At 46.4% G+C, this 23,021-nt stretch overlaps 1 protein-coding gene across 3 annotated transcripts in view; it reads left to right on the top strand.

The window, feature by feature from the left end:
- The window catches only part of LOC124622155 (semaphorin-2A-like), a 1,077,868-nt gene that overhangs the window by 891,600 nt on the left and 163,247 nt on the right, over nucleotides 1-23,021 (top strand). For all 3 annotated transcript variants that reach the window (XM_047147795.1, XM_047147796.1, XM_047147794.1), the window contains one exon: nucleotides 16,516-16,786. In XM_047147795.1, coding sequence (XP_047003751.1) covers nucleotides 16,516-16,786 — 271 coding nt within the window. The remainder of the gene's footprint in view (nucleotides 1-16,515; nucleotides 16,787-23,021) is intronic.

The following is a 23,021-nucleotide window of genomic DNA, read 5'->3' as shown; positions in this document are numbered from 1 at the left end:
GTGCATTCCGGCGGACTTGGGCAATTCCAGCAGGACAATGCGACACCCCACACGTCCAGAATTGCTATAGAATGGCTCCAGGAACAACACTTGCACTGACCACCAAATTCCCCTGACATGAACGTTATTGAGCATATCTGGCATGCCTTGGAACGTGCTGTTCAGAAGAGATCACCACTCCTCCGTACTCTTACGGATTTATGGACAGCCTTGCAGTAGCAATGTGTCAATTAGTTCCAGCACTAATTCAGACAGTAATCAAGCCCATGCCACGTCGTGTTGCGGCACTTCCGCGTGCTCGCGAGGGCACTACACGATATTAGGCACGTGTACCAGTTTCTTTGGTTCTTCAGTGTAAAAATAGCTGCCTGTCAATGTATGCAATATTCCTCATCATTATCGCCTCCTGATAGAGAATGACATCACATAGCAAAGTGCAAATGAAAAGCACTAGGCAAACTGATGAGAGTATCAACAAACTGTAGAAGGAGGGAAGAGGCAAACTGACAAAGACGGTAAATGTCGGACTCACTTACATGAAACATCAAGAAAAGTTGCAAGGAACATGTACAAAACTACCGGTATCTGTTGACACAAGAATGATCACGAACTGCCTAACTACTCTGTTGGGAAAGGATGCCACTGCACAGCAGCTGGAAGAAACTGTTGGTCGGACAATAGTAAGAGAAAACAGTCTAGATCTCTATGTCGGAAGTTCCATGCGGCTTTTCGCGGATGATGCTGTAGTATACAGAGAAGTTGCAGCATTAGAAAATTGCAGCGAAATGCAGGGAGATCTGCAGCGGATAAATACTTGGTGCAGGGGGTGGCCCTGCCCCTTAACATAGACAAATGTAATGTATTGCGAATACATAGAAAGAAGGATCCCTTATTGTATGATTATATGATAGCGGAACAAACACTGGTAGCAGTTACTTCTGTAAAATGTCTGGGAGTATGCGTGCGGAACGATTTGATGTGGATTGATCATATAAAATTAATTGTTGGTAAGGCGGGTGCCAGGTTGAGATTCATTGGGAGAGTCCTTAGAAGAAGTAGTCCATCAACAAAGGAGGTGGCTTACAAAACACTCGTTCGACCTATACGTGAGTATTGCTCATCAGTGTGGAATCCGTACCAGGTAGGGTTGACAGAGGAGATAGAGAAGATCCAAAGAAGAGCGGCGCGTTTCGTCACAGGGTTATTTGGTAAGCGTGATAGCGTTACGGAGATGTTTAGCAAACTCAACTGGCAGACTCTGCAAGAGAGGCGCTCTGCATCGCGGTGTAGCTTGCTGTCCAGGTTTCGAGAGGGTGCGTTTCTGGATGAGGTATCGAATATATTGCTTCCCCCTACTTATACCTCCCGAGGAGATAACGAATGCAAAGTTAGAGAGATTCGAGCGCGCACGAGGCTTTCCGGCAGTCGTTCTTCCCGCGAACCATACGCGGCTGGAACAGGAGAGGGAGGTGATGACAGTGGCACGTAAAGTGCCCTCCGCTTCACACCGTTGGGTGGCTTGCGGAGTATAAATGTAGGTGTAGATGTAGATGTTTGTTCATTTTTTTACATTTAATTTTTAGTGTAGTGGTACATATCCACGCTTGATATCCTTACACACACACTGTAGTTTATAGTACTAGGTCTGAAGCCATGTTCAGCAAGTCGAAATCGATGATCAAAAAATGAACATAGTGATCCAGACGGTTTTTACTTCGTTATACCAACGGTGGTCATGGCTTTTGCAAGACACCTTGTCCTCAGTTATTTAAAAGGTAGTAAAATGATTGCGGAGGTGAGGGGTAAACTAATTGGTAGATTAGTCTATACCTATTTGTACATGCGCAGGAGGACTCTAGGCTGTCGATTATCGGCAGCCAGTTTCAAAGACAAAATTTGATGTGAGAGTGTGTGGGTTTTCTCTATATCATTCATCGTATAAAGCGAAATGCATTACTGTAGTGGTCAAGACGCGCAACTCCTATGCGAAACCAGCTTGTCTTCGTCCTACCGTCGACAATCCTAATTTAGTTTTGCATGGTTTTCCTGGATCACTCGGGACTCGTTGAGGCCCCTGGCTCTCTTCAAGGATATGACGTCAGAGTCGTCCATTATTCTGTGAAGCAGCTAGTGCTCCGTCTCTAATTGCTCTGACGTGGGCGGCTCGTAAATTCAAACTCGCCTCCTCGCTGTGTAGACGGCAGAGCAGAACGCATTATCAGGTGGTAAGCGACCCTGTGAGTGCAGGATTATTGGATACAGCAAAGTGGATTATCTGCGCCTTGAAGTGGCGGGCGCACAGTGGAGCTGCTGGCACACTTGGGGCGGGTGCGCTGTTGAGTGCCGCAGACACAGCAGCGGCTGCAGGGTGGTCCTTTCTGAGGCAGGCGTTCGCGCGCTCGCTACCAGCTGTGGCTTCTACTGAGACTGTATCATGCGGTGCTGCCATCTAATTCTTCGATTTTGATGTCTTATCGCCACTAAAATTCATCCTGAGTTGCTGAAGGTTTATGAGGAGTTTGCTACTTCATTTTCGGCAGTTAAGAAGGCGGCTACTGAGTTCGACTACTCTTGAAGATGATGGGCTTAGTGGATGTGTTTAAAACGGAAAGACAGCAAGAAACGTTGGACATTCTGCTTTGGGCAATTGAGGTTAAACTCGTGTGAATAGAATGAGATTTTCACTCTGCAGCGGAGTGTGCGCTGATATGAAACTTCCTGGCAGATTAAAACTGTGCGCCGGACCGAGACTCGATGTCGGGACCTTTGCCTTTTGCGGGAAGTGCTCTACTAACTGAGCTACCCAAGCATGACTCACGCCCCGTCCTCACACCTTCATATCAGCGCACACTCCGCTGCAGAGTGAACATCTCATTCTGGAAACATCCCCTAGGCTGTGGCTACGCTATGTCTCCTTAATATTCTTTCTTTCAGGAGTGCTAGTTCTGCAAGGTCCGCAGGAGAGCTTCTGTAAAGTTTGGAAGGTAGGAGACGTGGTACTGGCAGAAGTGAAGCTGTGAGGACGGGGCGTGAGTCGTGCTTGGGTAGCTCTGTTGGCAGAGAACTTGCCTGCGAAAGGCAAATGTCCCGAGTTCGAGTCTCGGTCTGGCACACAGTTTTAATCTGCCAGGAACTTTTGTATGAAATAGATTTGGGTTTTAAAATTCAGCGCTATTCAAAACACAATATTTCTTCTTTTTTATTTTTTATCCAAACATGTCTGAATAACTCTGTGTTACCTTCAGTGGGATTCATTTTGGCACCGGCCGGTGTGGCCGAGCGGTTCTAGGCGCTTCAGTCTGGAACCGTGCGACCGCTACGGTCGCAGGTTCGAATCCTGCCTCGGGCATGGATATGTGTGATGTCCTTAGATTAGTTAGGTTTAAGTAGTTCTAAGTTCTAGGGGACTGATGCCCTCAGCCATAGTGCGCAGAGCCATTTGAACCATTATTTTGATTCATTTTATTTTTGGAAGTACATCAATTTTAAAGAGGGAATTGTACAGGTAATCTTGCTTCTATGCGTTTGTCACGGTAACCGCGTATTGTGCATCCCTTATTTGTTTTATTGGGTATCGTAATTATATACACTATTTGAGGTCTTACATTATTCTCGATGAGTGCAGCGATGTAAGTATTCAACTGTTTTCGCGTGCCGAAAAGTTACAATGAAAGAAACGGTGGCCTACCACGACATTCGAGCAAAGAGTTAGCAATGAAACGAGTAGATATGTGCTGGAGGCATTGCACCAAAAATGAAGGCCAGTTTTATTTTATTCACCCTGCACAACATGCCCCATGAGTATATTTCATGTCCCGAGGAGGTTATTACACAAGGCTTCTCTGATGAAAGAGCGAGTTTTCTTATTGATTTCCGTGTATGGGGTGAAAGAATAACCGAGAAATGCTACCTAATTTTTTGGGGTACGAATGAAAATCTATCTCAGAAGAGGGCTGGATTTTAAAGCATAAACATTATTTCATCAGTAAAACGCCTCTGAGTACAAAAAGTATTTCGCAATAGAAAACTGCTGGTTTAGAAGTAGGAATTGATGGGACATTCAAAAAAATGACTCTGAGCACTATGGAACTTAACTGCTGAGGTCATCAGTCCCCTAGGGCTTAGAATTACGTAAACCTAACTAACCTAAGGACGTCACACACATCCATACCCGAGGCAGGATTCGAACCTGCGACCGTAGCGGTCACGCGGTTCCAGACTGTAGCGCCTAGAAGCACTCGGCCACTCCAGCCGGCGATGGGACATTCACTCTGTTCCCTAAGTTAGGGTTGGATTTTATAATATAAACATTATTTTATCGGTAAAACGCCTCTGAGTACAAAAAGTGTTTCGCAATGGGAAAACTGGTGGTTCAGAAGTGGGAATTGATGGGAAATTCACTCTGTTCCATAAATGAGGGTCCTCTGTTCTCTGTCTGTTCTCACATTTTAACAAATTTGTCATTAGTAAGCGATTTCAGTCCAGCAAGAGGCTGTGGAAACCATAGCAGATACTACTCGCAGAAGAAACTCTGGACGATGTAAATTTAGTTGAAAAGAGATTACGCCTAAAATAAGTGTCTTTCACCTTTTTCCACGTTTGATTTCAAACTGAGAATTTTTTCCTGTCGGCCAGAGTGGCCGAACGGTTCTAGGCACTACAGTCTGGAACGGCGCGACCGCTACTGTCGCAGGTTCGAATCCTGCCTCGGGAATGGATGTGTGTGATGTCCTTAGGTTAGTTAGGTTTATGTAGTTCTAAGTTCTAGGGGACTGATGGCCTCAGAAGTTATGTCCGATAGTGCTCAGATCCATTTGAACCATTTGAACCAATTTTTTTCTTTTTCCGGCTTAATTGACTACAAACTGGTTTTTTGTAATCCGATTGTTGATATATTGCCGCTCTATCCTTTCTATAGAATTAGCGAATTAAAAGGGGTCGTCATGGAGGTCTGACAGAATGGCAGAAAGAAACTATCGTGGTTCGACGTTCACTTGACCACACCGTGAATCTAGTTGCCTGATATCTTGGTGGGGCTGTCCACCGTTTCTACAGGGAATGGTGTACCACTGTCATCCACGCAACACTGCGTATGAACTGTGGTCGTGAAAGGCGCTATCTGACAGAGACTGGTTATGGAAGAGACGTCCTATGAATGAGCATAGGTTTTAAACCCGTACAGAAAATGCTTGTTAGTAAACGCAGATCCATCTCAATAAATTTCAGAGTGAACATTGCGAAGGGAACTGCTTGTAACGGACATCTGGTGTCGCGTTTCTCGCGAGAGGCCCTTGCGCGCAATAGTACGTACACTGAGGTGGCAGTGGTCATGGAACAGCGGTATGCATATATACATCACATACACAATATATAAAACGGCAGTGCACTGACGGAAAAATCGTTTGTACTCATGTGATACTTGTAAAGACGTTTTCGACGCGATTATGGTCGCACGGCGGGAACTAACAGACTTTGGAAGCAGATTGGTAGTTGGAGATGGACGCATGGGACATTCCGTTTTGGGAATCGTTAAGGAATGCAATATTCCGAGATCCACAGTGTCAAGAGAGCGCCGAGAATACCAGATTTCAGGCATTACCTCTCCTTACGGACGACGCAGTGGCCTTCAGTAAACGACGGAGAGCAGTGGCATGTGCGTAGAGTTGTCAGTGCTAACAAACAAGTAATACTGTGTGAAATAATCAACTTGAGACGTACGTCGAACGCACCCGTTGGAATAGAGCTGCGAAATATGGCGTTAATGGGATACTGCAGCAGACGACCGATGCGAGTGCCTTTGCTAACAGCACGACATCGACATCGACTGCAGCACCTATCCTGTTGTTCGTGGCCGTATTGGTTGGACGTAAACGACTGGAAAACCGTGACCTGGTCAGATGAGTCTCAATTTCAGTTGATAAGAGCTGATAGTAGTGTCCGAACGTGGCGCAGACCCGAAGAAGTCATGGGCACATGTTGTCAACGGGACATTGTGCAAGCTGGCGGAGTCTCCATAATCACGTGAGCTATAATGGACCGCGTCATCTGGTCTAACTGTTGAAATGGTTACGTTAGGCTGTTTGAAAACTATTCACCGCCATTCATGGACTTCATATTCCCAAACAACGATGGAATTTTTATGGGTGACAATGCGCCGTGTCACAGGTACACAGTTGTTTGCGTTTGGTTTGAAGAACATTCTGGACAATTCGAGTGAATGATTTGTCCACGGCAACACTTCCGCCATTATCGAAGGCTATAGAGGCAGCACTGTTCAGTAGTTCTGTAGGGGGCTTGCATCGACTTTTTGTGTCCATGCCAAGTCAAGGTACTGTACTGCGTCAAGGAAGAGGAGGGCCGACACGATATTAGGAAGTATCCCATGACTTTTGTCATCTCGGTGTAAAGCAAAACGACACAGAAAATGCAGAGTACCCGACTGTGATTCGACGACCGTAGATTTCCTCTCTTCGAGTACACCGACAGCCCAATGAGGCAATTAACCCGCAGAGCGTGGATGGTGAAGTTCTGGCTGTAGGTGGGACCTTGATATTTTTGGAGTGATTTTTGTACTGTGATCTGGGACCATTTATTCGGGGTACAGTGATGGCGAATCAGCATGTTAGCATGTGTATTTTAACATTCTCTGAGACCTGATTTTGTCTCTGTTGATACTCCCTGTCGTGACTAGATGAACCCTCCTTCGTCTCCCCTAACTGTGGGCTCTTTTATTGCCCTGGGAGAGAGTAAAATATTGAGACGTAGATATAGTTCGTAAAAAATCACATTAACAACTGCACCCCAAGATGGGGGTGTGGGGAGGAGAGGAGGTGAAATACGTGGACCCACGTGATTCGATGTCGCGTGAACTCCTGTACTTTACCTGTACAGATGAAAACAAGTGAGGTGTTGCAATGATAACACACTGGACTGGCATTCGGGAGGACGCCTGTTCAAATTCGCTTCTGTCAAGCCTGATTTAGGTTTTCCATGATTGTCCTAGATCGCATAAGGCAACTGCCGGGATGGTACCTTTGAGAAGAACACTTCCGATAGCTTTCTCCATCTTATCTATTCCAAGTTTGTGCTAACGACATTCTCGTCGACAGGACTTTAAACTTTAAATTTGCATTTTTCCTTTGTATAAAATCAAGGCTTTAGTTTCATTTCCTATACGTTTTCATACTTGGCTGTGTGACGAATACATTCTCCATGTGCAGAACCCTAAGATATTTGAGAGATGCAGGATATAGACAATAGTAATGTAAATATTAATCGCTCAATCGGAAATAAAAGCAGCCACCTAGTAAAACTGGGCAAGCGGGAGCTATTTAGCATACTCCGTCAGTCCAAAAACTTTGGAGACTGGATTAAAAAAAATAGAGGAACGTTAAAAGGATTGTTTTAGTGGCCTTAATGCTTCAAACGTTCTACATAGTCTCCCCAGTAAAACTTGAGTACAATGCCCAGAAAGATTAAACAACAATTCGAAACTGTCGGGAAAGACCTTATCTTGATTGTTGTTGTCCGTCTAGAGCGACACATTGCCTTGAATGTCGGTTATGTCGTCCACTTACGTGGAAGGTACTTATTGATAACATCAGGTCTCAACACCCGTGACGTTCCCTTTCCGCGAAAAATCTCTGCGCGTTTTGCATTTCAATTAAGCCGCGGCAAGTGTCCAGGCATGTTTTTTTTTCCCGGGAGTCAAGGTGTGCGGGATCTACTTTACACACATTTTTCTCTTTTTGAAAACATGTTTTTACCAGTTGATTTATAGATGTTGCTTCATTGCGATTTGTGATGCACACTACGGTCTCGCGTTCTCCACTTCACACTACCTGCCCGCAAGTGACTGCTCGAATGCACATCCGTTGTTTACAGTTATTTGTTCAAGCTGTCAGCGCACTTAACTGCATTGGCGTCTCTTATCGCCAGGAATAAAATCAGTCTCGGAACATTTTGGACGGACAGGATAATGGAAAAACAGAAGGAAACAAGTCTCTTTCTGCCCATTATACACATATTTTTTGAAACATCTAACAAGGTACGCAAGTTAGTCCAAGTTAATTGCAATAGAAGTAATTCCTAACAGCTGCTTCTCTCTATTAGTTTATATCTTGACTCAACCCTGGTCAGAACAGGTGGCGGAAAAGATATTTAATTTTGTTCTGGGATGATATGTCAGATATTAAATACGTGAAACGATATCTGTTTTCGCGTACGCTGAGTAAAGTTAGTGACTTTCTGGACATTGTCAGTGAAACCATGAGAGTTCCGCAATCCTATTGAAATCCAGAGAACACGTAGTAACGAAGGAAAAAGAGTGCCTACAGTTATAACCATATAAAAATCACTGTACTTGGCATTCTGAAGAATGAGCGTGACGTGAATCTACCTTTATAGGAGAAGTCGCTACATTTGGGACAGTGCGACCATACCAGAATTCGAATACTCCTAACAGCAGACCGAAGTAGAATTGTTTCTGAGGATGAGTGCTGTATACCTGTGTATATGATTGTTGTTAAACAGTGATGTGCGCCTTGATGAAAGCACAAAAATTGCTTAGTAAAATCGGCTGATCTTTTACTGAGCTGTCACTGCTACAAATGCATTTGCGCGAATGGCCAAAGTTTCCATCGCCCACGGTGATCGTGAAATTGAGGTACGAGTTAATTTGCTACTACTCTGGCGGCACTATTAGTTTGGTCGACTAATCTTTTTGAAAGGTGAATTAAGTTACAAGCGTTCCGGAGCTTTTGATGAGCTTGATGAACTGGAAGCGACACTTTAAAGCACTTACGTTCATTAGAGCTGGACATTGTACCTGTACATTGGACAGCATTAACATGCTTCCAGTATGCTGATAAATTGCCTTTGATCCTGAGAGTCGGTAGGTATTAACACACTGACATTTGTACTTTACAACGAACGTTCGTTCTAGTTCGCATAATATAACCTTCGCTTCTGGAAGATTTAATTAGCGCCATCCCTGCTACTTGCCGATCCGTACGTGTCGCTTCTTACGTCTCTTGGTATAGCGTTTCGTTTAACTGGTGCGACAAACTATGCATTTATTTTATTTCACCAGCCATAAGAACCAACCAAGCTCATTAGTCATTCAACACCCGCTCTCTAAATTTGGAGCAACTCCACGAAGACGCACCAGTGCGCTCCCGATAGTGACGTGGAGTTGTGCCCTTCCAGCAGACTTACTGTAATAACTACAAACAAATCTGATTCCAAAATCTAAACTTAATATAATGCCAAGATCAAAACGAGATTAACATTTTCTCTGGATTCTCCCACTTCCAGTCGCATTTATATATCCCATACGACGTTACACCGCTAAGATAAGACTAGCTGGGATTATTTCTTCGGCACCATAAGAAGTTCATCACCATAATTTGTCTTTAAAAAGAATACCATTGACATTTAATATCCCAATGATAAACCTACCACCAAAAAAGCGCAAGTATGGACGATGGCTGACAAAAACAGGTATTTCTTAACTTTATTTGTTGAAATAACATTAAGATTTAGTTGCGCAGCGTAGCTTGTACAGCATCAGATTATAATACAATCAGATGTGCCAGAGAAGAATTAAGTGTAGATTCATAAACTCCCAAGCACTGTGTCTCGCTCGCAACAACATAGAACCCTAAACTATCAAATCAGACTGCTGACAAAATTGGTAAACAAGTTTCTTATGGTGACAATTTTCGCAGCAGCTGCTCATAATTACGGTAGTTCGCTAGAAAATCACCATTTGCGTGTTGCACATTAATATTTATACGTATTACGTATGCATCCAGGCACGTTTATCCTTTTTAACATCTTCAGTTGTGTCTTGGAATATTACATGACTTTTTTGTTGCCACATATTGATTTTAGATTTAAAATCATCTCATGAAAGTTTTTTTATTGTTAATTTTTCCTACAAGAGCAGTTTTTAGATGCGTAACCAATCTAAGATAACGAAAAAATTCATGTAGCATTCCAGGACACCTAGACGTCTTGTTACGAAGATGAAACACGTCTGGCTGCATTAATAAAATATAGATTAATGTGCAGCATGCTAAAGTTGTTTTTCTTGTAAACTACTGTAATTTAAAATTAGGAAAATATAATAATCATGTTCATTCTCTCGAAGCTCCGACATGTCGTCATTGCAATTTTGTATTCTGAAACCTGAAAGAAGAACTCTCTTTCTTAAGTACATTTTAATTTCACATTAACAACAATCTACCTTTTTTGTAATAAAACGTAGCCTAGACAGCAGTGAGAGCAGTTCCACGTAATTTAACAGAGACTATGAAAACGAATGATCGTACTATTATGAACTGCTTTAATAATAACTTAATTTTCTATTACTGTTTTCTTTTAGATGCGTCCCCACAAGCTCGTTTCTTCTCTTCCCCGAATCAGCCCTTACCAGACAGGTAACAGAGGCATAAATATATTGTCAGAGTGACTTGAAAAAAAAAACATTAATTTTTTTCTTATTGCTTGCAATTAATGAAGGATCTGTACAAGTCAAGCCCTAGCCTACAAAGCAAGGAGATGATTGAGGCAGAATCCGATTATTAGCGTGATATATAAGTTAGTCTGCCGGCCGTGGTGGCCGAGCGATTCTAGGCGCTACACTCTGGAACCGCGCGACAGCTACGGTCGCAGGTTCAAATCCTGCCTCGGGCATGGATTTGTGTGATGTCCGTAGGTTTAAGTAGTTCTAAGTTCTAGGGGACGGATGACCTTAGAAGTTAAGTCCCATAGTGCTCAGACCCATTTGAACCATTTTTTTTAGTTAGTCTGCGTAATATATTTACACGATTTCCTGAAAACATTTAGGTGAATGCCAGGTTGGTCGAACTCTGAAACCGAATATGCAAACGGTTGCAGAAAAAAAAAACCACTCTTTCACGCTATAGACGATAAGGAAGCAAATAGCATACGCGGTATTTCTCCCCTTACTGTAGGGTGAGTCTTTGGTATCTAGTATACAATTTGGAAAGCTGGTTCGCTGTTGGAAGAGTGGGGAAGTATTAAATTCCAACAAATGATAGCCGAGTACCACAGCCGAGGTCATGCTATGAAAATCAGAGTATGTGTCAATGATAATAGTCAAAACTGGCAGCTTTCCGTCGAGTGCCATGTATCATGATTAAAATCGCCATGTAACATCCAAGAAACTCCAGGTTTAAGTTGATGAACGCTTTAATGAAAAATGGATTTTTACGGTAGAAACGGCCATGTTTCAACGTCAGATAGAAGCGCCATCATTATTTTTCTGTTTACGAGAGCAATGATTTTGTCTGGACAAGAGTAAGACATCGTACCATTTTGTTATTTCAATCTATCGAGGCATTTGTGAATTCGATACAGTACGACTGCTAAGCAAAATATGTTCATATGTAGTATCTTCACAAACATGTGGTTCCTCAAAGAATATTTTACTAAAAAGTATCAGCTGTAACCTACGGCAGTAAATAAATAGTTTTAAAGTTATGTTATTTACTGTAAGTAAACATTAATACAGCTTAAGTCCGCCTGTTTAGCTGAGTGGCAACGTACTTGCGTACCAAGCAGCGGGCCTGGGTTCGATTCCCAGCCAGGCTGAACTATTCTCCACACTTGGACTGGGTGCTGTGTTGTGCACATCATTGTCTCGTCATCACCGACGCGCAAGTTGCCCAGTGTGGCGCCACCTGAAATAAGACTTGCACCCAGTGGCCGAACTTCCCCGGAAGGGGCCTCTCGGCCTTCAATACCGCACGGTTATTTCATTTCATTTCAATACAGCTTAAGTCGCCGGATCATAATATCCGGGATTAAATTAGAACTGCACAATAAAATAAACGAAGTAGAAGGAAATGACACGTGAAGTTCCAGAAGATCAGCGTCTATTACTTAGTAATAACATGTGCAAGTCCAGAGTCTTCAACAGGACACGGCCATGCTACCTCAGGTATTCAGCTTTTCATCTACAGTCGAGCACAGCTGACACGGTCAGAAGTCCTCCTGTGGCAGTACAGCATGGCAAGACGACGAATTCGACGAAGTCCAGTCTAACTGTCACAAACAGAATCCAACTTGTTTGAGGCAGCTGCCTGAAAAGAAAGGATTTACGCCCCCTCTTTGGGCGGTTCATGGCTGTTGCAAGGCTATTTTCTTAGTTCCCCAGTAGCCGAGTAGCGTGGCAGACATTCACACCACTGCTTGTGGCGGGACTGTAAACATACGAAGTCTGCAGTCTCGACATGTTTTCTGCCTTCGATGAAAAAGTTGCAAGAGAGCCCACAATGTTATACAGAGCTGCAAGTGTTGTACAGAAACGAAAGTAACGTCGAATGTCCATCGAGGAAGCGTAATAGGAAGTACAATGTTCTCAGAGTTTATGAACGGATTGGTTCAGTAGTACTATAAGATTATGCGCTGATGACGCTATGTTAGCAGGAAGCTATCGTCATTGGACAATCGTAAATCAATGTGCCTGTTGTGGGGCGTCGATGGCCAAACACGGGACTCCAGATGCCCGAGCTGAATCCAGGACCCACCGCGCCATATTTCATCAGGAGGCCAAGCAAGTTCAATAGTGTCAAGGGGCAGTGCAGAGTGATACAGCAGTATTCGGTAGCATTGCTTTGTTCACATAATTTACAGCACTTCGATGGGTGCAGTATAGTGTCAGCGTGCTGCCTGCAGCACTGTTCTGTGAGTCCAGCCGGCTCAGCAACTCCTGGTATGCCGACGCCGCTGCTCTGTTATCAAGGCCGCTCAGCTGGGAGTCGGCCGCGCTCTGCTCGGTCCCCGACCGCCGAAGTGTCCCTTCATGCGCAGCGTAGCTGCCCGCGATTCCAGAGAATGTTACAGTCCCTGGTGCCCGCCGTCCTCCACCCCGTTTGGCCTGCTATGTGTGACCATGGGACGATGGTGGATTGGTGGATGTACTGGTCACCTGTGGCCCTCGGGCCGCCACTGCTCCGAGGACAGGCCTAGACACGAACCCTCCTGGATGCCATGCTGCAACTTGCCGGTAGTGGTGCTTGCAGGATGGCAACACCCGCCGCCGTCTCTGGCGCCACTGCAGCGCTGCCACGCCCTTCAGAGCGTACGCCTCTCCGGCCCCCAGTACGCCAGGTGGGAAGCGAACGTGGCCCGTCCTGGACCTGCTGCAGATTGATGTCACTGCCCTCCTTCAGGCAGACCGTGCACTCTCCAAGTATCTGGCTGCCGTTCCGTCCCGTGGTGGTGTTGTGTCCCCGGAGCCAGAATACAGCCCAAAGCCCAAACAAGTACATAGAAACAAAGTAAAGGTTTACACAGAATATTTACAACATCGCTGCCAGACTGGCCCCTATAAGTGTAGACCAGCACAGGTACAACCCGACTCTCGACCGACCTGTCTCATCTCTCAAGCTAAAAGTGCCTGACTATTTATACTGCTTTTCCCGTCGCTTTGGACGTAGTGTCAGAGAAAGGCAGAAACTATGGCAGGGGCAAATTCCCATATGTCAGCCACTTACACATCGCCACTCCCGGCTCTGGCCTACTGCCTCGCCTCATACATCGCAATAACTTAAAGCAGCGCTGCAGTTCCCAGTCTCGCTGTTGCTTCACTTCAAACAAATCGTATCTGCAATACGCCGCTGCAGCTCCACGTCATGTTTACTCTGTCTGGCCTACTGGCTGCTGACACCACACACTGCCAGCGGCCCCAGATTTCATCGCCCAACAGCGCCTTTACTGAATTTTTTAACAGAATTCTCCTTTCCTACGACTACGACTAATACTAGCACAGCACGCCGAAACACTTGGGATGACGAATGGCAGCTCTCTTTGAAAGTGTTTAAATGTAACATAGTGACTACAACAAAGGGAAAGAGCCCAGTAGCATCTGATTACAAGATTAGCAGTGAACATCTTCATTACGTCACATCGCTTAAGGATTTAGAGGTTATACTGCTAAGCAGTATGAAGTGTGAGTACCGCACAAAAAGAGTAATAGGGAAAGTGAGTAGGAGACTTAGATTTGCTGGAAGGGCTCTGATTCCCAGGCTGCAGACAGTCCCCAAGCACACACGGCAGCGTCATCAGTACAGCACTGGATATCACAGGCTGGACGTCACGTTGCTGCCCAGCTGTTCGACCGACAAAGGCTTGTCTGTGGATGGGTGTAAACACAGCTGCTCAACACTGACTTCATAGAAGAATGGTGTTTCTGTGTCACAGCGAGTCGTCAAGTGGCAGTTGTTCAAACCAGAGTGGCTTCCCAAAGATTGGCCCTAGGGCATTGACACGCCGAAGTCTGATGATATGGGAGCCACGGCTTCTGCTAGGATGCCGAGTGCCAAGACTGGCGACCAGCGACAGTCGTTATCCATCTCTTGATGCACTGTTCTCGGCTCCTAGCTTTGCTACTGTCCTTCCAGTTACTTTAAGTAGGTCGAGCCACACCTGACACTGCGCTATGACTTCCAGCCACGCATGTGATGCAGAAAGCCACGCGAACTCGTGGACGCAGACCCAGCGTGGACCACGCAGAACACTGGCTGCCCTTGCAGCACAACGGATGTGCGCCTGATCTGCTTGGTGATAACTCGGCTGTGGTGGCTTAGAGAGAGGGAGAATAAGCTTGCTGAAAGTTACCGAAGATGACCGATACTCCTTCACCTAATTAAACAGCAGCCTGCGTGGCATTAATAGCGTAACACACGGACACGCACAGTCCGCGAAGTTGCAGTGTGCGCAGGTCCGATGCTCTTACTCTACGACTTGCTCTCCATTGTGACGTAGCTGACGACCATGTTTCCTAATCCGGGTGGAAGGGGTCATGTGACTGTAGACTCACAATCGACGCACGCTCATCCGCATGAATGCAAGTGACAACAAACCGCAATAGCTAGTAATGGGGAACGTCTGCCGCTCACACGGCTTCCTCATGTGTATTCTTTGTCTTGGTGCTGTTGCTGCCTTCTTTAAACGAGACGGATGGCACCATCCCTGTCTTTCTCTCCATGATGGCATAGCTACTAACTGGGTTACCAACATCAGCATTACTCCTATGGCACTGGGATAATTGCGCGGACCACTTCAGGCCTTTTGTGTTGTTAGAGGAGAGAGGGATATCGTATCATCACCCAGCAGCGAAGAAGATAGAGATCTTTTATGTATTGTTGGATCAGCGTAAGACGTACTACTGGCAGTAAGAGCCCAAGAGAGCGAGTTGCGGAGTCCATCACAGGCAGTAACGTCTCTGGGCAAATTCACTGGCGTCAAACAGCCTGTAAAATCCATCACAATGTACACCAAAGAGATAATAACACAAAATGGAGCAGTTCAGAATGCTGTCTGCTTGCATTTTGAGCTCAATTTCTTTTTAGGTGGTTCTTGGCGTGCTGTAATGTATTTCTGGCTCGCAACTTCTGCAAAGTCGATCAAATCCATCTGTGGACAGGTACGAAATCTGAATGGAACCTTTGTGTTCTGCAGCTCATCCATTGAAGATTAGCGTTTGTGGACTCAGCTGGAGCATCACCTTGCGGTACTCACAGTCTGTTGATTATGGACATGAACACGAGCACCAGTCTGCTGAATTTTCGTTTTGCGCATGTAACGGACAGTGCTTGTTTGTGCAGTATGGTACGCATAAAAGATAACACAAGACTGCATGTTGCCTGTTCAAATGTTACTATGTTTGTGAATACCTAAGGGACCAAACTGCTGAGGTCATCGGTCCCTAGACATACGCACTACTTAAACTAACTTATGCTAAGAACAGGACACACAACCATGCTCTAGGGAGGACTCGAAACTCCAGCGGGAGGGACCGCGCAATCGGTGATATAGCGCCTAAAACCGCGCGGCCACTCCGCGCCATGTTGCCTGTGATATGTTAACCTACCTAGATACAGAACGCATTCGGCTGTTGCCCTGTCCAACACCTACTCCAGATCTCTTACGAGATTTGCACACCACCACTAACCAACGTCTCACATTTATGGACTGTGACTTCGACGACGGAAGAACGTCGTATCCATATCTGTCATACAAACGAAGATCCACTTGATATGCAGCCGGGATAGAGTCATTGTTGCTGGCAGAGGTAGCAGCTCTGTGTGTTAAATTGCTCTCCTCAAAATAACCTACAAACTTAATAATATGTTTTTCCTACTTTACTGTACTTTATATTCACAATATGTAAAATTTCATTATTTGCTATCGTTCCTAGGATTACAAGTTAATGGCTAGCATTGCATGTAAATACAGAATCGGTTTTTTAAAAAGAGTTTTCTATAAAAAAAGAGAACCTGCATTTTTGCTGTATTTTAAATCGCTTTACATGACATTTACCGGGAAACTCTGCTAGACAAAGAAAGCTGTAAACTGGCTGGGCATATGGAAAACATTCAATTTCTGACTAATCTATAGTTCTCTACCATAGGAAGAGAACGTAAGACGAAAATCTACGTCCGAGAGCTAGCCTTTCCAGACAGCTGATTTCGCTCATTACAGGCGAACCTGACGCACCTGTCGCGGCGTGACTACGTACCCGGCGTGGGCACGGGCGTGGCCAAGTGCCCGTACGACCCGGCGGACAACTCGACGGCGGTGTGGGTGGAGCGCGGCAACCCGGGCGGCCTGCCGGGCCTCTACAGCGGCACCAACGCCGAGTTCACCAAGGCCGACACCGTCATCTTCCGCACCGACCTGCACAACCTCACCACCGGCCGCCGCGAGTTCTCCTTCAAGAGGACCCTCAAGTACGACTCCAAGTGGCTCGACAGTGAGTACTACCTATTTTCAACACGCACTTTTTCTCAGTCGTTCTCATGTGTGGCTGTGCACAGTTTCCTTCTCATCTTCCTACGTTTCCTCTGCTTTTTCACTATCATTGGCGCATATCAATATGGGATGTGTCCACCCTTCGCCTTCATGATGGTTCGGATTCTTATGAGAACAGTTTCAATCAGTTGTCTCAATGCCCATAGAGGATACTCGACAGTCAAAACCAGAGAACGTAGTGATGAGCTCTGGAGCCTGGAGCGAAGTCGATGTTCTAACTGATCGCAAGGGTGTTCCATTGTCATCAGATTCGCACTACTGGACAGGCCAGTCCATTTCAGGGAAGTCAATGTCTACAAACCATGGTTCAATACTTTCCTTGGATTAGCAAGACCTGTCATAGAATCCATTCGTGACAGATTAAACTCAGCGAGGTTGCTGGTGGAGACATGCACATCCGTCGTATCTCACTGTAGGGACATGAAATACACTGACCTGCGTCTTCCAGATGATGGTACCCCCTCAGCACAGTAGAAGCGCTCATCGTAGATTCGCCGGATTCGGTGTTTGGAAGAATGGCTGCAACGGTGTAGAATGATGTGAAGTATTACAGCAGTTAGTGATCGAATAACAGCACGCATGTTTTCTGAAGGTAGGCCATATTTAATTGTAGCAATTTTTTTTGTGCTGCAGATTGAAATTTTCAGTATGCAGCTGTTACGAAGCTTCCTGGCAGATGAAATCTGTGTGCCGGACCGAGACTCCAATTCGGAACCTTTGCCTTTCGCGGGCACGTGCTCTACCGACTGAGCTACCTAAGCACGACTGACGAGGTACTGGCGAAAGTAAAGTTGTGAGGACGGATCGTGGGACGTGGTCGGGTAGCTCAGTCGGCAGTCGGTTAGCTCTCGGCCACTCCATGTCGCGTTTTTGGATCTGTTGTTGTTGACCGCGCCACCACGCTAGTGTTAAGTGTCGTAGTTGCTTTCCTGACATCCGATGGCTCTTTCGTATCGGAAAGCCACGATCAAGCTGCAGTTCGACGCAACGTACTCTGCACCCAAGGCCCACGAAGTAAAGAGATTTTTGCATGGTACATGTTGGCTCGAAAGAGCTGCTGGGTATCCACTTCTCTGTCGTCTCCAGCGTTGTGTTTCTTAATTTCACTGACGATGTGGCCTGTGACAAGCTTCTCAGACGCTCAACAGAAGGTTACAGACTCTGCCACTCTGACGGAAACGTGGGTGTGGTAACACTTGAACGTACTGGACTGGGAACACAACATGTGCGAGTGTTTGAACTGCCATTTGAAGTTCCAGCGGAGTGGTCACCCTTGCTCTTGACCCACTGGTACAGTCCTCAGCCATACGGCCGAAAAAACGGAAGACCTTTGAAACTTACTCTGTCCTTAACTGGGTGCGAGAAGTCCGTACTGAACTGCACCACCGTATACCTTCGTATCTCACGATCGCGATCAGGTTCGACCGTCGATAGCAACCGCTATGCCGATTACGTATGCTGCGGCAGCGAGATGGTAGACGCCAGCTGTCTAGGACGACCCTTCTGTGTTCATACAAGCCGTCTTCTAGCGCCGATGCCTCTGTTGCCCTCTCGTCGAGCCCAGGCGGAACCCATGCACCGCTGCAACGAAAAGGTGATATTACGGTGGAACTTGAAGAACAGGGTGCCACATCTGCCCTCTGACCTACGCCGGGCACAGAGGTGAGACAGTGTAAACAGAAATCGCCGAAGCGCCATAAGAAACGGCGCATAACGATAAAGGTACGTCTCCTCGGTGTGCGAGTGTGGGCGAGGACAACTGGCGATGTTAGTGGAGAATGATCTTCCCTCCACCATATCGTTCAAGACAGGAAAAGGCGCAAGAGGCAGCTCATTACGGAGGTCGAGAAGGAGGATGGACGACGAGATGAAACGGAAATAGTTATCGTCCGAACGTTCACACAATCATATACACTACTCTACGAGCGAGAGTACAACATGGATGTAGGCGTCAGGGAAGTCCTATCCGACTTACATGTCTCTCGGAACCCATAAGATGATGCTACTCTCTTGTCGGAGGTGACTGGAAGAACTGCGGGAGGCTATGTTTTGCGGTGCTCGCAACAAAACGCCAGGCGCCGATGGATTACCTCTTGAATTTTATCTTTGATCCTATGGGCCCAATATGGCTAGGTTAGAATGTACAGAGGTCTCCTGGACCCCGATTTTCAAGTGCCATCTGAATTCACTGAGGGCCTCTTGATTCCGGTGCCCAAACCTGGAGGAGGCTGTGGCCCGCTTGATTTTCACCCATTGACAATGCTAAACACAGACTACTACACCCATCCTCCGTGAGAGGCTCAAATCTGCGATAATGGCGGCAATTCGCACTTATCAAACCTGCATTGGGGGCAGCGCTTATGTTGTTACGACTTTGAGCACCTACAGAGACGTGGTGGCGCTGATTCAGATACGCCATCTCCACAACACTCTTTCGATTGCGACGAACATGGTTTCCTTGGTGCAGTTATGGACCACATCGTAACCCTGCGCGTGGCGATATCTGTTGTGTTTCGTTTGATACATGGTGCGGTCACGAAGATTACGATAAACGGCAGTCGGTCCGCCCCCGTCCGTGTCAACAAGTCCGTGAGCCAGGGCTGTGTTATTCGCCACTGCCCTCGAACCCGCTCTTCACGAACTGCGGCGACGCTTGGAAGTTCTTAACCTCCGCTCCGTGACCTTGCGATGTGGCGCGTATGCCAATGATGTGATGCTCTTAGCACAGACTGGTGACGAAATACGTACAGCAACAGTATGGGGCGGTGCTGGTAGTGTGATCAACCTACGGAATTCACGCTACGTGGGGGTCGGACGAGGCATACCTGTAGAACTGGCTGTACACCTGACAAAAACCCCAATGCTCAAATGTTTAGGGATATCGTGCCATCGACAAATACAACGTACGGCAGCCTTTCTGTATCGTAAGGTCTTACAACCACTCATCACACAGGCTCGGCTCAACAATTTTAGATCGTTGGACATTCTGCAACGAACTCAGTACGTCAATGTGTATATGGCTTCTCGATTTAACTATAAATAAATAAATGTCGTGTGACTAGGGCCCCCCGTCGCTTAGACCGCTCGCCGGGCGCAAGTCTTTCGATTTGACGCCACTTCGGCGACTTGCGCGTCGATGGGGAGCAGAGAAAATCTCCGACCCGGCCGGGCATCGGACCCGGACCCTTAGGATTGACATTCTGTCGCGCTGACCACTCAGCTACCGGGGGCGGACGATTTAACCATTACGCCCACGTATTATCGATGGTTTCCCGGATGTAGGCATTGTTCGGACACGTGGTGAATACTGGCGCAGTTTTTAAGATCCGTTTTTGTTACTCTTACTTTACCCTCCCACAAAGGAGGTGTTGGACTCACTCACGTCAAGCACAGAGCACTCGCTTTGTACCCCTTCGCTCAATGCGGTTACTCTGGCATTCTTCCAAGCATCATGACAGCAAAGGTGGTCCCACACACGCTGTGGCCACAGTTACGTGCGGGACATTTGTCGTTCCCAATATCTCATATTAGGACGCTCCTGGAACACAGCTATATGTTGGGACTTATACCGGAGACACGGAACCCAACAGCAAAGATTGATTATAATGTTCTTCGACGCTGAAATCCGGCTAACGACATTGTACGACACCCCATGGTTGACTGGACCCGGGTTTGGCAAGCCACCCACGCTTTGGCGAGCCATCCACGCGCCCTCCCTGGCCACTTTCGTGTGGTCGACGTCGTATGTGGTCACTGACGAGAAATGTCCGACCTAACTGACGATCCCATGTGTTCCCGTTATACGGCGGTAGATACGGACGAACATAGACTAAGTGGTGGCCCCGCACGCGAATGCTGGAAACTGATCCGCCAAATACTGGCTGTCCTCCTACGCCATCCCTTTGCTCTGACTGTGGCCCTGGACCTCTTTCATCCCGACGCCGTCTATTTCCCGGTGACCCGGATGAATGCGATGAATTGGGTAAAAGAAATGGCGATACACTACATGTACCGCAACGGCGAAAAGGAGGTCTTCGATTTGTGGCATTACATGATGGACGAGTTCATGGTCTTACCGAACATAACGCAACATCGGAACCTTTCTGCTAACTAGGCTGGGGTGTGCTGGGTGTGAGAAGAAGCTGAACTGCAGACGTGCTGTTTCCACGGTCCCCATACGCAACAGGAACAATCTCTGATGGTGGGCAGCGATATCAGGCACTCCGACGGCTGACGACTGGTGATGTCCGTTGAAATGACGACCGCCTCTTACTGTTCGCTCTCTCGATAAGGTGATCCCAGCAGGCAAGATGGCTCTTTTCGGTTCAGATTATCGTCACAATTTTTGGCATATGGCTCCCTTGTACAGGGTTATTACAAATGATTGAAGCGATTTCACAGCTCAACAATAACTTTATTATTTGAGATATTTTCACGATGCTTTGCACACACCTACAAAAACTCAAAAGTTTTTTTAGGCATTCACAAATGTTCGACATGTACCCCTTTAGTGATTCGGCAGACATCAAGCCGATAATCAAGTTCCTCCCACACTCGGCGCAGCATGTCCCCATCAATGAGTTCGAAAGCATCGTTGATGCGAGCTCGCAGTTCTGGCACGTTTCTTGGTAGAGGAGGTTTAAACACTGAATCTTTCACATAACCCCACAGAAAGAAATCGCATGGGGTTAAGTCGGGAGAGCGTGGAGGCCATGACATGAATTGCTGATCATGATCTCCACCACGACCGATCCATCGGTTTTCCAGTCTCCTGTTTAAGAAATGCCGAACATCATGATGGAAGTGCGGTGGAGCGCCATCCTGTTGAAAGATGAAGTCGGCGCTGTCGGTCTCCAGTTGTGGCATGAGCCAATTTTCCAGCATGTCCAGATACACGTGTCCTGTAACGTTTTTTTCGCAGAAGAAAACGGGGCCGTAAACTTTAAACCGTGAGATTTCACAAAACACGTTAACTTTTGGTGAATTGCGAATTTGCTGCACGAATGCGTGAGGATTCTCTAGCGCCCAGATTCGCACATTGTGTCTGTTCACTTCACCATTAAGAAAAATGTTGCTTCATCACTGAAAACAAGTTTCGCACTGAACGCATCCTCTTCCATGAGCTGTTGCAACCGCGCCGAAAATTCAAAGCGTTTGACTTTGTCATCGGGTGTCAGGGCTTGTAGCAATTGTAAATGGCTGTGGTACGTTTAGCTCCCTGCTTGCTTTATTCGTCGACTTCCGCGGGCTACGCGTGAAACTTGCCCGCACGCGTTCAACCGTTTCTTCGCTCACTGCAGGCCGACCCGTTGATTTCCCCTTACAGAGGCATCCAGAAGCTTTAAACTGCGCATACCATCGCCGAATGGAGTTAGCAGTTGGTGGATCTTTGTTGAACTTGGTCCTGAAGTGTCGTGCACTGTTATGACTGACTGATGTGAGTGCATTTCAAGCACGACATACGCTTTCTCGGCTCCTATCGGCATTTTGTCTCAATGCGCTCTCGAGCGCTCTGGCGGCAGAAACCTGAAGTACGGCTTCAGCCGAACAAAACTTTATGAGTTTTTCTACGTATCTGTAGTGTGTCGTGACCATATGTCAATGAATGGAGCTACAGTGAATTTATGAAATCGCTTCAATCATTTGTAATAGCCCTGTATTTGTTGATTAAAAACAAAATGACAGCCCACTTCGGTGGTAGGAGGAGGGAAACATCATGGCCAAGCCTCTGAATTCGACCCCTACCCGCCTTGCCTCCTCCGCCCTGCCACTGACTGTACTCCTCAATTTCAAATTAAAAATAAAGAAAAAAAATTTGAAAGATGAACTTGGTAGGTTGCGGCCCTCGTGGAGCATCGACGTCACATGTGGCGCGCACTAGAAATGTTTCTTTGTGTTATTTCTTCAGCGAAACGAAATGTGAAAAAAAGTCGGTAGAGACTGGCGTTTATTGACACGCAAGTCGTCGAAGTGAAAAAAAAAGGTATAGCGTCTTAAAAGAGAAAATGGCAATGTGACCGCTCGCTATAAGCGGAGGGGGAAAACAAAAGAAGGTCAGAAGAGCACTTTCCCGTGAAAAGTAAAGGTCTCATGTTCGAGTTTCAGTCCAGCACACAGTTTTAATCTTCCCTGCTGGTTTACAAAACACGTTTACACCATACGCAGATTACAACGGT

The sequence above is a fragment of the Schistocerca americana genome, chromosome 7 (assembly GCF_021461395.2).
Source record: "Schistocerca americana isolate TAMUIC-IGC-003095 chromosome 7, iqSchAmer2.1, whole genome shotgun sequence".
NCBI classification, from domain to species: Eukaryota; Metazoa; Arthropoda; class Insecta; order Orthoptera; family Acrididae; genus Schistocerca; species Schistocerca americana.
Note: the sequence above shows the minus strand (reverse complement) of the source record. Positions and strands in the feature narration are given on the sequence as shown.